This window comes from Zootoca vivipara, chromosome 6 (genome assembly GCF_963506605.1).
Source record: "Zootoca vivipara chromosome 6, rZooViv1.1, whole genome shotgun sequence".
NCBI lineage: Eukaryota > Metazoa > Chordata > Lepidosauria > Squamata > Lacertidae > Zootoca > Zootoca vivipara.
In genome coordinates this window covers 95,398,237-95,415,531 of record NC_083281.1, presented here as the reverse complement: position 1 = coordinate 95,415,531, position 17,295 = coordinate 95,398,237, and the positions used below count along the sequence as shown (strand labels likewise).

At 48.8% G+C, this 17,295-nt stretch overlaps 1 protein-coding gene across 8 annotated transcripts in view; it reads right to left on the bottom strand.

The window, feature by feature from the left end:
* Positions 1–17,295, bottom strand: part of ZMAT4 (zinc finger matrin-type 4) — a 181,506-nt gene that overhangs the window by 87,188 nt on the left and 77,023 nt on the right. For all 8 annotated transcript variants that reach the window (XM_060276426.1, XM_060276427.1, XM_060276422.1 and 5 more), the window contains one exon: positions 201–290. In XM_060276426.1, the coding sequence (XP_060132409.1) occupies positions 201–290 (90 nt within the window). The remainder of the gene's footprint in view (positions 1–200; positions 291–17,295) is intronic.

Below are 17,295 nucleotides of genomic sequence, written 5' to 3'. Positions count from 1 at the left end.
AAGGACACTAACAGGCTTAGTTCTTCATAGAACAGGTTGAATCCTACCCAGACTTCCCAGAATGCCCACACTGCTGCATAGTGCATTCAGGGCCCCAAAGGATGTTGGCGACCTTGACCACATCTTGGACCTGATCCGTTTTAAGAGCTGTTTTGTAGTCCTGTTGGGTAACTGCTAACAGATATAGCAACAAAACTCACATTTTCTGACCGCAGCTTCTTCGCAGGGCAGCCTCCATCTAGTGGGTGGAGCATATAGTAGAGACGAACTTTGCTGGCATGTTTCCGGCTCTGAGGAAGAAAACCAAAACATGTTGTTTGATATGGCATACTTGAACGATGCCCCCTTTTAAAAACAAAACAATATACCTCCTCACATGTGGAAAAGCAAGATGTTAAGGAGGAGGATTCTGCAGTTCTGCTCTATTGAGGCACAGGAACATAGCACAACTCTGCTACAGGCTGGCCTGAGGCTACATATGGACCTGTGGAAAGGAAACTCTAAGCCCAGCCCAATGCTGTGTGCGTTCCCAGCTAACTTGCACAGTCACCCCCCCCCTTTTCTTGCTATTGGAGAGTGATGCAAGATGGCATGCTCTAAGATAATCTCTCCAAATGACATTAATTAGGCGAAACAAAAGAGCCAGTGTGGCAGGTGCCCCAGAGAAGCAGCAAATCCAAGAGACCAGGCCCTGGAAATTGTTTTATTGGGTCATCTGATCTCAGTGGATGTGGAGGCCACTTTAAAGGGGGGGGAGCAGAATCTGAAATGCTGTGCCAGCTACATGCAGCATGAGCTGCGCACTGCAGCAGCCTTGGAGAGAAGATGATGGATAGAAATGTAATAACTGAAAAACCAATGGGAGTATTGGAGGGTGAAAGGGCTGCAAACACCTGAGTTCCATCAAATCCCCGCCTGCCATCTGGGAATGAAAAATAAGAGCATTATGGCATGCGCAGTGGTGAACAGAGCTCCAGTAGCACGAGGAATAACATGGGGGAAACAAAGCAGGATAGACCTTGGAAAACCAAAACTTGTGTTTTTGATCCTTAGTTAATGGATAAATGATTACCCTCTTCAGAACCATTACAAAATATAGGCTTGGCCCAGTTGTGCTTCCTTATTTTCTACTGATCTCAATGAGAGTTCCACGGGGGGTTTCACTTACTCCCACAGAAATCAATGGGACTTAGAGTATGGGGAGGGGAAGAAGTTCAGTTTAGTTCACATTTAAAGGGAAACTTACTTAATTCACACTACCTGGTTCAATATGTGACCCAAAACACAGCATGAATTCAAAGCCTTCACTTCTCTGAATTTTGTGGTGCAGTTTTCCAGTCAAGTAATGTGTGCAAACATTAATTTATTAAGGTAAAGTGTACATGAAGTGGTGCATATGTATTAGGGAAAGCAGCTTGCAAAAATGTGTGTATTAGGTAAAAATGCATTTCAAATGTGTTTATTATGAGAAAAATACACTAAAATGCTGATGAATTTTCATGAGGACTTAAAAATAAACTCCATAAACTGATGTGGAAAAAGAGAGACTGAAATAGGCAGAATTGCCCATCTCTCCTTGAAAGTGCTTAGCTTTGCCTGGAATGTGCACTATGTATTAGGAGAGTGAGCAAGAGGGAAAAGGGGGTTTAATATGTACCCTCTAACAATTTCACAAATGAAACTAAAAGCCTTCTTGCCTAGTAAGAAAATTCCCTAACTTGTACCCAACCAAGATCACTGGCAGACCACCTACCCACTATGAAGTATTACAGACAGCTCTCCTTTCCCTGCTGGGTGTCCTGACTGAGCCTCTCCAGCAAATTCAGTGCATTTTATTCGGTCCTCTAATATCAATTCAAAAAGAGCAAACAGGTGAAATGACAAACTGACTACATGGTTCTTCAGCATCCATAGACTCATCAGGTGAGAGGGAGTCCCAAGAGTCATCTAGTTAAACCCTCCTGCAATGTAGGAATCAGCTCTCAAACAGCTCTTACCAGGGTTTGATGAGGCCCTAAGTTACTGAAGGTAATGGGGCCCTTTATATATCCAGCTGTCCTTTGTCATCAACAAATTGTCACTGTTTTTTTGTGTTGAATTTCTTAAATTAGTTACATCATAGGAGCCTACACAACGCAAAACACTGTTGGTGTATGTAGGTTTTATTTTATTTGTTTTTTATCTTATATTTTGGAAATGTACATCCAGTTTTTTGCCTTTAAATTTTTGGGGGCCCCCAAGAGAGTGGGACCCTAAGCCAGTGGCAGAGCTAGGGGCTTTGGCACCCGGAGCGGGGGGCGCGGCACGTCGCTCGCACCAGCAACCCAATGGGGGCGTCCAGGGAATTGTGGGTGGCTGCAGCAGCTCCCTGTTGAGCAGCGATGAGAGGAACTTTTGCAGGGCTTACAATGCAAGTGATACTGCCCATGCAAAGCTCCTGGCCTGCTCGCCTGCTAGTTCAAACACAAAGAAAGAAAGAAGAAAGGAGGACCCCCCTTCACAAACAGCGAGGGGGGGAGCCCTCTTAGCGCTCCATGAATTTGAGTGAGGTAAAGGCTAAAAACAGTAGGGGATGTAAGTCAGCTGTGATTTAAAGCAACAGCAGGGGGTGGGCTGCTTGGGGAGGGGGGGGAGCCCTGAGGCGCCAATCCAGGCCAAATGTGTTATTTTGGGAAGGGGCCCTGGGAGCTTTGCTCCTCTGTGTGTTTGCATGTTGCTGGGCTTTGGAGGCTGGGAGAGACAGGGGAGCCGCTTGGCTCCCAGTTGGGGACCAGCCAGTCGAGGATGACCGTTGGGGACTCCCCTGTCCTCCACCCTCCCCAGCTCTCTGTAAAGCGGCAAAGTGGGAGCCACTTACAAAGAGCTGGGGGGGAGGGAGGGGCATGGAGCCATGGCTCCCGTCCGTCCCCAGCCCCTCCCTCCCCAGCTCTCTGTAAAGCGGCAAAGTGGGAGCCGCTTACAGCGAGCCAATGTTTTGCCACTTATGGGCTTGGGGGTTGTGGGCAGGCCCCCCCCACCAAAATGTCACCCCCCTTCAGGATGGCATACGGGGAGGACCCCCCCCATCAGTACACCCCTGCCCTAATCTATAGCTTATTTAGCTTATACGTAAATCCGGCACTGGCTCTTACCATCCAAATTCATGTTTTGTTGAAATCTCCTTTCTTATTAATTTGAATCAGTTGGTTTGAGCAGTAGAAAACATGTTTGCTCTACCTTCTATATGTGAAAAGCCCTTCAAATAATTGAAGGTGGGCACTATACTTCTGTTGATGCAGCCTAGAACTTCATTAGCTTTTTTCTGCTGGTACATCACATGGTTGACTCATGTTAAGCTTGTGGCCTAATAAGACTCCTGGGTCCTTTTCACGCGTGCTCCTGTTAAACCGGGTGTCTCTCCCCCCACCCCCTGTATTTGTGCACCTGATTCTTTCTGCCTAATTGCAGAACCTTATCTTAGTCCCTACTGAAATTCATTTTGTTATTTGGGGCCCCTTTCTCAAGATGTTAAGGTCATACTGAATCCTGTTTTTGTTTTCTATGCATGCTGTCTCTTTCCACCATTGGCCCATCTCACTCACCACTGACTGGCAGCAGTTCTCCACCTCCACCTTGAGGTTGAAGCTGGCACCTTCCGCAACCAGGGCAGATGTTCTGCCACTGAGCCATGGCCATACCCCAGGCATGCAAGTCAAGATGCATCAGAGCCCCAAAACTCAGAGATTTTAACTTTTAGCAGCCAAAATGGAAGGGTCCTTATTAAATAGTGGGTAGACGACACAGCGATTCTCCAAGAAGCTCTTTATTCGGAAGCCAGAACTGAACTGAACTGCATTGCCGAGCCAGCCTGCTTTTATAGAGGCTGGCTCAAACAATGTAACGGTTTCAAGGTATTTACAATGCAACGTTTCAAATGCAATTACTAACATAGTCCCTTAAGTAGGATGGAACGCCAAGGGCCAGTCCCAGTGTCCAGGGGGTTGGCCGATTCCTGCGGAGACTGTGGCACCACCGGTGGTGGCAGTGAGTCCAAGTTTCCTGTCTCCATGACTGCCGAAGGAACCGCCACGTGCGGACTCTGCGGACGGCCAGGCACAGCAGTGGCCCTAGACTCTGGAGGGCCATGCTGAACCTCTGATGCGGCTTGGCTAGGATCCACATCCGCAGCTTGTGAGGGAGGTGTAGATTGAGCCTCGCCTTCTGTTAAGTGTTGGCTCCGGAGCTGGGGGCGCAGTTGGGGGCACTGTGGCAGTGTCCAAATTCCCAACCCTGCGCCTCAGCTGGTCAATGTGTCGGTGCCATAAGCGTCCGTCTTCTTGACCTCTGTTTGAACTTCCTGCACTCCCGCTTTGTCTGGTGCACGTCATCGTCTTCGCTGGAGGATGCCTCGTCACTGCTGGCTTCCTGGTGGTGCATGGGGATTGTCTCCTTAGCAGGATGCGGGCTGCTGGCCTTGAGGATATCCTGAGCGTAGAGTTCAGCAGCTTCTGAGGCCATGGCCTCCTCAGTGGCCTTCTGCAGCCTGAGGTCTGGCATGGCGAGGAGGCACTGTTGTAGACAGTTGTCCCGGACTCCGCAGACGATTCGATCAATCAGGGCATCTTCTAAGTCTCGGAACTGGCAGTGCAGGACAGCCTTTCGAAGCGTGGCGATGTAGTTGTTGATCGACTCACCCTCTGCCTGATCTCGGTGGTAGAACGCAGGACGGGCAGCAATTTTGGATGGCTTGGGTGCATAGTGGTTATAGAGTTTCTCTTTGAGCATGTCTCACGGCGTTGCCTCAACGGCTAGAGGCGCGACCAAGGCCCGGGCTGTCTTGAAGACCCTGGAGCCGCAAAGACAGAGGAAAAGGCCCCGCTTCCGTTCTGCGGACACTGCGGTCAGCTTATTTGCTTAGAGATAGCAGGCAAACCGAGCGAGGTAAGCATCCCACAATTCAGAGGTTGGTGCAAACGGCGGTAGAGGCACGAATGAAGCCATGATTCCAATGCCGGTGTGGAGAGCGATGGATGGAACACAGTGCTCTAGCCAGAACGGTCAGTTCTGAATTGGTTTTGCTCAGTGATTCAGCTAAATGACTCCGCTCAGTGATTTCGCTTGGTGAGCATTGGAATCTGGCTGTGCTCTGATGTCCAGCCATTCCACCTTCGTCGCCAGTATTAAATAGTGGGTAGACAACACAGCGATTCTTCAAGAAGCTCTTTATTCGGAAGCCAGAACAGAATTGAACTGCATTGCCGAGCCGGCCTGCTTTTATAGAGGCTGGCTCAAACCATGTATCACACATAATTCAAAGTTCCCTCCTAAAGTTCCCTCCTAAAACAACTGTCAAGGACCTGAGGGAAAACTACCGTGTTTCTCCTAAAATAAGACGGGCCTCAAAAATAAGCCATGGCAGGCTTTTCAAGGGTAGAATAAATATAAGACATACCCCGAAAATAAGCCGGGGGGGAGCAGGTCTGGATGGCGCCAAGGAAGAGGAAAAGGAAAATGAAGTTTCCTGTCGGCGCCCAGAAACGGATGTTGCTGCCCCGCCAAATCGCCCAGCAGCGTGTCCCACGTGGAGTCACGACTGACCAGGAGCCGGCAAGAGCTGCAGCAGGACCCTGCGAGAGCCGCAGGTCCCGGCAGTACAGCGCGCCGAGCCCCGACAAGCAGGACCCCACGAGGGCCGACCCGGGAGAGCCGTCAACAGCGCACCGTGCCGATCCCCGACCCAGCGGGACCCGGCGAGAGCTGTAGCGTGAGCCGCACGAAGCCCCGATTGAGCGGGAGCAGGGAAGAGGTGCAGCGCTCGCCGAGCCCCGACTCAGCAGGAGCCTGCAACAGCGCACTACGCCGACCCCCGACACAGCAGGACCCGGTGAGAGGCGCAGCACACGCCGCACCGAGCCCTGACTGAGCGGGAGCCGGCAACAGCGCGCCGCGCCGAGCCCCTACTGAGCGGGAGCCGGCAAAAGGTGCAGCGCTCGCCGAGCTCCGACCCAGCGGGAGCCTGAACAGCGCGCCTCCCCGAGGTGAGAGCCGGTGAGACCCGGGACCCGGTGAGAGCCAGCAACAGCCCGCCCCGACTGAGCAAAAGCCGGCAAGCGGTGCAGCGCTCACGGATCCGAGCCCCAACCTTGCCCACTTTACAAAATGCATGGTTAATAAAAAAAATACTTAATAAAAAATAAGACATCCCCTGAAAATAAGCCGTGGTGTGTTTTTTGGGAGGAAAAATAAATATAAGACGTGTCTTATTTTAGGAGAAACACGGTATATACACTAATACATAACAGTCCTGTTGTGGTAAATTGTAGTGTTGTAAAGTTCATTAGTGGGTCGTAAATCTTTAGACCCACGCAGCCAATCTTCAATGGCTGCCCAGCACGCTCAGGGCCGTCTCAAGGATATCTAACACCCCCACATTCAAAGATCACACACACACACACACTGTTTCACCTTTTTATAGCGGGGAAGAGGCGGAGGCTCTGGGGCTCACCCTCATGGCCAGCCACCTCCTGGCAGCCCTCCGGGCAGGCAGCACTCCGGTGGGACGGAGGCTCTGGCTGCCGCTCAGTATGCCGGAGGCGGGCAAGGGCAGCAAGCTGATGCAGGGAGGTGCTGCGTCTGGCCTCCGCCACGCGGCACCCCCTGGCGGCCCAGTGCCCTGGCGCATTGTGCCACCCAGCCTTGCCTTAGGGCCGGCCCTGAGCATGCTCCCCAGCTCGCTCTGCAAAGCTTCGTCTTGTTCAGACCCAGCAGAGTTACATCGCAGCTGGGACGATGGCAGTCTGTGTCTTCAATAAAACAGACTCAACTCCGTTGCTTCTAGTCTAACTCATCTTTATTACAGAAGCATAAAAGAAACAGCAAAACCAACAGAAGCTAGCTGCATGTTTGCAGCTCTTATCTCTAGCACTCTCTCCTACACACTCTTCTCTGGCAGAAACTCAGACTCTCAGACTCAAAACCAAAAACAGAACTCTGAACAAAGGAAATTGCGCATATCACTTGGGGGCAGACACCCAGAGAATCAGAACGCCTCCAGAGTGTTTTAACTCTGTGTTCACCAGAATCCCAACAAGTCCTAATGCCGGAAAATTGAAGCCTACATCAACCATAATGTTTTAATGTATTGTCAAACTCCCTCAATCTAATAGCAAACATAGGTGGTGAGTGCTGACGGCTGAGCCAAAACAGAAACAAGAGGGAGACACCTGATCAGGAGAACATGCTTGTGTTTCTTATATTTTAAAGAAGCTAAATAAAGATGGTTTTAAATATCAAATTAATATTTAAAAAATATTTGCAGAAGTAAAAACCACCCCCTTTCAAAACAGTTTGTTGTAGGTCACACTTGTCTTTCCTAAAAGGCAAAGTAAAGAGAGTTATTTGTCCAGATCACATCACTCCGGAAACTGAAATGGTCTCTGCCAAATTGGGAGAGCTGGAGAGTAGGCAAAAGCCCAGGTAAATGAAATGGGTGCATGCGCCAGGTCCTGTTGCTGAAAGTACTGTATATGGGAGAATTGCCATGGCTTGTGGTTCTGGGTTGTACTATTAGCGGTTGACTTATTCAGTTCAAAGAAAAGTGCAAATTTGCATTTTGAGTGAAGTCATTTACTTTGCTTCAAACAGCATTAGGTTTTATGCTTCCAGGACTGGCTTTGACCTCGTTAATTAAAACTTTGCCCTGCAGCATTCCTTGCTCTTCTAGAGGAAAAGGGACATTCTCAGATGGAGGTCTTTGCAAGAGCGTGGGGACTTCTAAGAAGGGGAGGGCACAAAGCCTGGAAATTTGCATCTCATCTGTGCTGCAGAACAAACTTCTACATCCTTTCAGCCACACACACACACCAGTTGAAAAGAAATCTGAGGCACTTGAGGGCAGGAAACACCCCCATAGTTTGCTGCTATAATGATCTGTGTCAAGTTTCGCTTGCAAAGTCCTACTACAACAATGTGACAATAAGAATAACAGAGGACAGGCAGTGGTGGAGCAAGCCGATTGGGCGCCTGGGGTGCCGCGCATACCCTGTCCCCAGGGGCGGGGCTAGCTGCCCGTGGGGGCGGGGCAAGCCAGGGCGGACCATTTGGGGCAGTGTGGGGGTGCACTGCAGGCCCCGTGGTGAGTGCCGCCCGGCATTTTGCCACCCCCCCTCAGTGGTGACACCCGGAGTGGCCCGCCTCTTCTGCACCCCTTCCTCCGCCCCTGAGGACAAGGGTCCTAGAGGCTCCAGTGTCTCCTGGGGTAGCAGTGCCTTCTGCTAACTTCTTCTGGTCCACCAGCCATGACCACGCCTGGATGGATAGTCTGACCGCTGGAGCCCATCTTGCGCCTGGATTACTGTCATGCCCTCACTGTGGAGCTGCCTTTGCATCTGGTCTGGAAGCTCCAGCTTATGAAGATTGTGGCTGCTATGCTGCTGGTGTGGGTTGATAGCTGACAATGTGTGCCACCCTTGTAAAATGTGTGCCACCCTTGTAAAAACAACCGCACTGGCTGCCCATCGGCTACTGAGACAGGTTCCAGGTTCTTATATTAATCCACAAAGCAACCCAGGGGCATAACCCAGGGGCATAATCCTATATAATAAAGTCCAAGTTGTCCCTGCGTCCAAGTTGTCCCGTGTGTCCCTGGGGTACTGCGCATGTACCCCAGAGACACAGGGATTGGACAGCAGAGACTGGACGCACAAACGCGCGCGCTCTCCCCCCCCCCACCTACCATTTCCCTGCGGCTGCCAACCGCCGCTCCTGGCTGGACTGAGCGTTGGCGGGGGGGAAGCGCGCACGTGTGTGCGTCCAGCGAGGACAGGTCTCCTTCCTGTCGCCTCCCGTTTGAGCTGGTAGTGGCGCTCCTGCTGACGGGGCAGCCGGACACCCCCGCCAAAGCCTCCCAGTCCCCGGGCTCCGGCTCCTGCTGCTGCGGCTCCGGCGGCCAGGCTTTCCCCGTCGTCGTCGTAGGCAAAGCCCGCGACGAAGCGCACTATGGCTGAGGGAGGCGGCTAGGCCCAGGCGCCGGACTCCGCCTCCCCTCGTGCCTTCCCCTCGCGCGCTCGACGGAGGAGCCCGTAAGAGGAGCGGCAAGGCCACAGCCTTCCCTCCCTCTCTGCGCTCAGCTGCAGGGCACGAGGGGATAGCGAGTTTCTTTACGGGATTCTTGCCCACAGTAGTAGATATAATGCTCATCCCACAGTTTATTCAGACTCATGTTGGTAGCTTCGCCCTGTCCAACCACCTCGTCCTCTGTCGTCCCCTTCTCCTTGTGCCCTCAATCTTTCCCAACATCAGGGTCTTTTCCATGGAGTCTTCTCTTCTCATGAGGTGGCCAAAGTATTGGAGCCTCAGCTTCAGGCTCTGTCCTTCCAGTGAGCACTCAGGGCTGATTTCCTTCAGAATGGATAGGTTTGATCTTCTTGCAGTCCATGGGATTCTCAAGAGTCTCCTCCAGCACCATAATTCAAAAGCACCAATTCTTCGGCAATCAGCCTTCTTGATGGTCCAGCTCTCACTTCCATACACCACTCCTGGGAAAACCATAGCTTTAACTATACGGACCTTTGTCGGCAAGGTGATGTCTCTGCTTTTTAAGATGCTGTCTAGGTTTGTCATTGTTTTTCTCCCAAGAAGCAGGCATCTTTTAATTTTGTGACTGCTGTCACCATCTGCAGTGATCATGGAACCCAAGAAAGTAAAATCTCTCACTGCCTCCATTTCTTCCCCTTCTATTTGCCAGGAGGTGATGGGACCAGTGGCCATGATCTTAGTTTTTTTGATGTTGAGCTTCAGACCATATGTTGTGCTCTCCTCTTTCATCCTCATTAAAAGGTTCTTTAATTCCTCCTCACTTTCTGCCATCAAGGTTGTGTCATCAGCATATCTGAGGTTGTTGATATTTCTTCCGGCAATCTTAATTCCGGATTGGGATTCATCTAGTCCAGCCTTTCGCATGATGAATTATGCATATAAGTTAAATAAGCAGGGAGACAATATACAGCCTTATCGTACTCCTTTCCCAATTTTGAACCAATCAGTTGTTCCATATCCAGTTCTAACTGTAGCTTCTTGTCCCACATAGAGATTTCTCAGGAGACAGATGAGGTGATTAGGCACTCCCATTTCTTTAAGAACTTGCCATAGTTTGCTGTGGTCGACACAGTCAAATGCTTTTGCGTAGTCAATGTAGCAGAAGTAGATGTTTTTCTGGAACTCTCTAGCTTTCTCCATAATCCATCGCATGTTTGCAATTTGGTCTCTGGTTCCTCTGACCCTTCAAAATCCAGCTTGCACTTCTGGGAGTTCTCGGTCCACATACTGCCTAAGCCTGCCTTGTAGAATTTTAAGCATAACCTTGCTAGCGTGTAAAATGAGGGCAATTGTGCGGTAGTTGGAGCATTCTTTGGCACTGCCCTTCTTTGGAATTGGGATGTAGACTGATCTTCTCCAATCCTCTGACCACTGCTGAGTTTTCCAAACTTGCTGGCATATTGGGTGTAGCACCTTAACAGCATCATCTTTTAAAATTTTAAATAGTTCAGCTGGGATATCATCACTGGCCTTGTTATTAGCAGTGCTTTCTAAGGCCCATTTGACTTCACTCTCCAGGATGTCTGGCTCAAGGTCAGCAACCACACTACCTGGGGTGTACGAGACCTCCATATCTTTCTGGTATAATTCCTCTGTGTATTCTTGCCACCTGTTCTTGATGTCTTCTGCTTCAGTTAGGTCTTTACCACTTTTGTCCTTTATTATGGTAATCTTTGTACGAAATGTTCCTTTCATATCTCCAATTTCTTGAACAGATCTCTGGTTTTCCCCATTCTATTGTTTTTCTCTATTTCTTTGCATTACTTGTTTAAGAAGGCCTCCTTGCTATTTTTTGGAAGTCTGCATTCAATTTCTTGCATCTTTCACTATCTCCCTCACATTTTGCTTGTCTTCTCTCCCCCACTATTTGTAAGGCCTCATTGGACAGACACTTGCATTTCCTTTTCATCAAGATGGTTTTTGTTGCTGCCTCCTGTATAATGTCCATAGTTCTTCAGGCACTCTGTTCACCAAATCTAAATCCTTAAACCTGTTCCTCACTTTCACTGTGTATTCATAAGGGATTTGATTTACCGTAGATTATATCTTACTGGCCGAGTGGTTTTTCCTACTTTCTTCAGTTTAAGCTGGAATTTTGCTATAAGAAGCTGATGATCTGAGTTACAGTCAGCTCCAGGTCTTGTTTTTGCTGACTGTACAGAGCTTCTCCATCTTTGGCTGCAGAGAATATAATCAATCTGATTTCGATGCTGCCCATTTGGTGATATCCATGTGTAGAGTCGTCTCTTGTGTTGTTGGAAAAGAGTGTTTGTGATGACCAGCTTGTTCTCTTGACAGAACTCTATTAGCCTTTGCCCTGCTTCATTTTGAACTCCAAGGCCAAACTTGCCAGTTGTTCCTTTTATCTCTTGACTCCCTAATAAATCCCCTATAATGAGAGGAACGTCCATCTTTGGTGTCATTTCTAGAAGGTGTTGTAAATCTTCATAGAATTGGTGAATTTCAGTTTCTTCAGCACCGGTAGTTGGTGCATAAACTTGGATTACTGTGATGTTAAAAGGTCTGCCTTGGATTCGTATCGAGATCATTCTATCATTTTTGAGATTGCATCCCAGTACAGCTTTTGCCACTCTTTTGCTGACTATGAGGGCCACTCCATTTCTTTTACGGGATTCTTGCCCACAGTAGTAGATATAATGGTCATCTGAACTGAATTCGCCCATTCCTGGCCATTTTAGTTCACTGATGCCCAGGATGTCAATATTTATTCTTGCCATCTCATTTTTGACCACATCCAGCTTACCTTCATCCATGGTTCTTACATTCCAGGTTCCTATGCAATATTTTTCTTTACAGCATTGGACTTTCCTTTTGCTTCCAGGCATATCCGCAACTGAGTGACCTTTCGGGTTTGGCCCAGCCGCTTCATCAGCTCTGAATCTACTTGTACTTATCCTCCGCTCTTCCTCAGTAGCATGATGGACGCCTTCCGACCTGAGGGGCTCATCTTCCAGCGTCATAACTTTTATAGCCTGTTGTCTTTGTCCATGGAGTTTTCTTGGCAGGGATACTGGAGTGGCTTGCCAGTTCCTGCTCCAAGTGGATCCCGTTTAGTCAAAACTCTCCACTATGACCTGTCCATCTTGGGTGGCCCTGCATGGCATAGCTCATAGCTTCTCTGAGTTATTCAAGCCCCTTCGCCATGACAAGGCAGTGATCCATGAAGGAGATCTGGAGTATACAGTTGTTGTTATTATTATTTTAAATAAACCAACCAAGGTAATATTGAGGCCCATTGGCTACCCTCATCTGGTTTAATCAGCAAGTCACAGAAGTACCCAAGGTGTGGTTGCTGTTGCCTGCTGACAGTTTCTAGGAGCCACAGGTGAGAGCTGAGTACAGCATGGGGACCAGAGGTACTACCCCTCCCCTAACATCCCAAGTGCTGCTCATATATTAAAAGACAGCCCCTCCCTAAAGGCTCACAATCTAATAGATGTGATACAAAAGGAAAAGGGGATGTGGTGGGCAGAGAAAAGCAAGCACTGGAGCAGTTGCAGCTTCAGTGACTGAGGGACAGAGCTAGGCTGGTCCCTCCCAGGGAGACAGGGAGTGAAGCCTGCCAGTGGCCCTCCACAGATCACAGTAGCCACTGGGTGTAGCTTCATGCTCCACCACCGGGGGCAGAGAGCAGTTGGGGGCATGGCTGGTGTGCATTCTGGGGGCTGGGTGTGCCCCCCACGGGGGCAGGGCACACATTTTGGGGGCGGGACGCAGTGCCTTCAGAGTTGGGGCATGCATTTTGGGGGCTGGGCACCCGTGGGCGGGGGCAGCCGCCATGGTGCCCTTGGGATCGCACACTGCCTGGGGCAGAGCGCCCCAATGCCCCTCCCTTGCTACGCCCCTGACGGTAGCAGAAGTTAGACTGGGCCCCAGAATACCAGGTTACTGGCATATGCAGCAGCAGCAGCAGCAGGGGCAATGCCAACAGGTCTGTTTGGAATCCTTGCTTCTGATGGCACCACTCTGTTGGAATTTCAGATCACAGATCAGCAATTGGGGGGGGGGGCAGAATTAAATTGCTGTTAAGCTATATAAGATGACTGGGCGTATAAGACAACCCCCAACTTTTCCAGTTAAAATATAGAGTTTGGGATATACTCACCATATAAGAAATACCACGCGGCGTATAAGACGACCCCCCACTTTTGAGAATATTTTCCTGGGTTAAAAAGTAGTCTTATACGCAGGAATATTTCCCCCATCCAAGAGCAGAAGCAGTTCCATTTGTATGCATCACTGTGGCTGCACATTTTTTTCCAAGAAGAAATTTGTGCATTAAATAAAAGAGTGCAAATAAGAGAATGAAACAAATTAGCAAGGATAAGTGGTGTCAAATAGCTACACTCTTTGGGGTGAGTGTTGGAGCAAAGAGGGAATGTAATTTCCCCTGACAGACTCTCAGATGATCTAAAGAAAAAAAATCACTTTTAGTGACATGTGAAAATATCCCTAGTGTTGCCTTGCAGAGGAGCAGCAAAGTCTCCAAATGTTGCGCTGCAGTTCTCCACCTGCCTCTCCCATAAATTGATACATTGATATTGAAATTGAAAAACAGATATGGCTAAATGTATATATTAGAGATATACCGAAATGTGTTATATTAGGCAAAATTGCTTAGAAAAATATCCGTATAAATGCTGATGGATTTTCATGGGCTGCCCCTCCCTTTAATGGCAAACTGATGTGGAAAAGTGGCACCTAAAACGGAAAGGAGAGAGAGAAATGGGGAGAAATTAAAAGGTCTCTGCACCCACTTCTGCCACAACAAGCACTGGGGTTTCCTCGAAACTTGGTTGAGCTGCATGGGTTGTAGTCAATATTACCCCTACTCGAAGTAGACCCATTAAGATAATGAATGTAACTAACTTAGGGTCATTATTTTCAATTGGTCTACTCTGAGATAAACTGGGTAGAATCCCATGTCTTTTTGTTCCTCATCATGCATGTATCAACTTTATCCAGCTACTGGCCCCAGTCGGTCGACCTACATTGAAGCACCTGACCACATTCCTATGCTCAGTCAGAAGCAGCCACCATTTGTTTCAACGGGACTCAGTCACAGATAGGTGTGTATAGCATTGCAGCCTGCACATGTAAGACTGCAATTCTAAGCACATTTACTAGGGAGTAAGCCCATTTCACTTCTATAGAGCTTACATCTGAGTTTATAGGCTTATGATTGCCTTGTAAGGCTGCAACCCTGTGCATGCTTACCTACGAGGAAGGCTCATTGTAGATAATGGGGTTTCCTTCTGAACAAGCACACATAGGATTAGGCTACATCTCCCACTGAAATCAATTGAACTAGTTAGACATCCATATGCTTTAGTGGGACAGAGCCATTACTGACTTTGCCCAGAGTTTCAGCTGCATGGCTAATTACTATCTAAAGAGGGGGAGCTGTAAGACCATTACATTCCCTATCTGCCACTGCTCATGGTTCCCGTGGGAGGCTTTCTAAAATAAATTCCCGTACTGGAGTGCTAAATGCAGGTTTTTTGTTCTTTCTATTCCATCACTGCCTGGGCCATAATGGGAGGCAAGAGAACAGGCCAGCAGGAATAGTGACTAGCCAGGAGCAACTCCAGGGAGATTCTGTCCATGAGCTCTGCTTTGGGGCCCCCCCTGGGCAGAACACCAGACTATGGCGGTCCCAGACTCCTGGGGTTGCCGGGTCAGGAGCATCGCAAACCCTGAGGTTTCAAATCGGAGACCTGGGGCAGACCCTGCTGGTGATGCTGATTGCATATCATTCAAATAAAAAAAACAGAATGTCTTACAAACAAACAAATAGGTCGGTTGTTGGAAATTAACCTCGGCTAGCGCAGTGAGTGGGGGAGGCGGGTTTCTCAGGTACAGATGAAGGAAGGGGAGGTAGAGGCAGCTGACGTAGAGGCAGCCCAGTGGATAGGAAACATTTAATGTCAACTCCTCACTTCTGGCCAGATAATTTGCATGCCCTGAGACCAGGACGCTTGGACAAAGGCTATAGCAGGAAGTGAGAAGCCTAGCATGGTGGCTTGAGATGAAGACTCTCTCTGGCTCACAGGCTGATGCCCCTGCAGGCTGAAATTCTCAATGCGCTTTCCAAGGACTAAGCCCCACAGGACTCCAGAGGACCTGCTTCTCAGAAGATGTGCTTAGTTTTGTGCTGCTGGCAGGGCTTGTCAAGGGATCCTCCCCAAAGCTATTCATAGCTTGTTGTGAACTGCTCTCATGATCAGCCACTGTGAAGGGGTGTAAATGGCAGCCAGAATTGCAGGCCTTGAATTTCCTTCTGACCTCAGTATTTACTCCCACCTTCATCAAGACTTATGCCGTTCTACAAGACATTCTTGTTTGTTCAGGAAAAAACAAAACAAATAAAATATGTTCAAGCCTTCATAAGAATACACAGCATTATCTTTTGACTCTAAAATAATCCTTTTCCAAGCTTTTCATTCTAGTATGTAAAAATACACAACCCTACAATCTCAAATTTGCTAACAGCAACAAAGGTGTTAATAGCAAAAAGACAGAGACATATAAAAACAATCCCTTGAAGGTGGATGAATAATAGGACTGCGCACAGTCCCCCTTCCTGACCCGACCCAAAGGAGGCCAACCCCTCCTTCCTCTCTCCCGACAAGAATCATAGAATCATAGAGTTGGAAGAGACCACAAGGGCCATCCAGTCCAACCCCCTGCCAAGCAGGAAAAACCATCAAAGCATTCCTGACATATGGCTGTCAAGCCTCTGCTTAAAGACCTCCAAAGAAGGAGACTCCACCACGCTTCTTGGCAGCAAATTCAACTGCCGAACAGCTCTTACTGTCAGGAAGTTCTTCCTAATGTTTAGGTGGAATCTTCTTTCTTGTAGTTTGAATCCATTGCTCCGTGTACGCTTCTCTGGAGCAACAGATTACAATATTTCACCCTCCTCTATATGACATCCTTTTATATATTTGAACATGGCTGTCATATCATCCCTTAACCTTCTCTTCTCCAGGCTAAGAGAAGAAGCAGAAGTGTTCGATCCTGCAAGGTACGAGGTACTTCTTTGCAAGTGTTTTCCCTGCAGGGATGTTAGCACTTGCGATGATAATAATAATAATAATAATAATAATAATAATAATAATAATAATAATAATACCCCATCCATCGGGGGTTTCCCTAGCCACTCTGGGCGGCTTCCAACAGAAGTATTAAAATACAATAATCTATTAAACATTAAAAGCTTCCCTAGAAAGGGCTGCCTTCAGATGTCCTCTAAAAGTCTGGTAGTTGTTTTTCTTTTTGACATCTGATGGGAGGGCGTTCCACAGGGCGGGCGCCACTACCGAGAAGGCCTCTGCCTGGTTCCCTGTATCTTGGCTTCTTGCAGCGAGGGAACCGCCAGAAGGCGCTTGGCCCTGGACGATGGGGGTGGAGACACTCCTTCAGGTATACTGGACCGAGGCCGTTTAGGGCTTTAAAGGTCAACACCAACACTTTGAATTGTGTTCGGAAACGTACTGGCAATGGAGTGTCATGCAGGATTGAATCCTCAATACCTCCCTGCCAGACCTCCACTCCTTCCAACATTCCTTAAGTGAAAATAGGGACATTTTTCACTCCCCGCACCTGACCCTCCTCGAGGCCCCATCCCCCCCCCAGGGCATTTCCAATCAGAAGGGGGGGGTGCCGCCACTACCACACCTACAAGACACAGCACACATGGCCTCCACCATCCTGAGAAAACCCCTTAATCCCAGTTTTAATTTACTCTTTGGTGGATTTACAAAAAGAAAAACATACCATTAAATACATTCTAGAAAGGGGAAAGATTAGACACAGATGCACAAAGATTTTTTTATTTCAAAAATCAAGGCTCCTTCTGCTGTGCCCCACTCCCCCTTTCTTCTCGCCCCGGCTGGCCCTGCCCTCTGCCTGCCCCTCAGGGCCAATGCGTCACACAGGGCTGGACCTCAGAGGCCCAGCCTCTCCTCCTCCTTGCCTGCTCTTCAGCAGCCACTATGATCTGCCCAAGGGAGGAGGCTGGCATCAGTGGCCCTGGAGAGGAAACGGGAGGCTCTCTCGCAGCCGCTATTGTTCTGGTCATCCTGCTCACTGGTAATTCTGGGACTGTGCCTGGAAAATCTGGAAACGTGGAGGGGATGGACCTCATGGCCCATTCACAAAGTCCCATGGTTACAGCAACTGCCTGGGCATACCTCA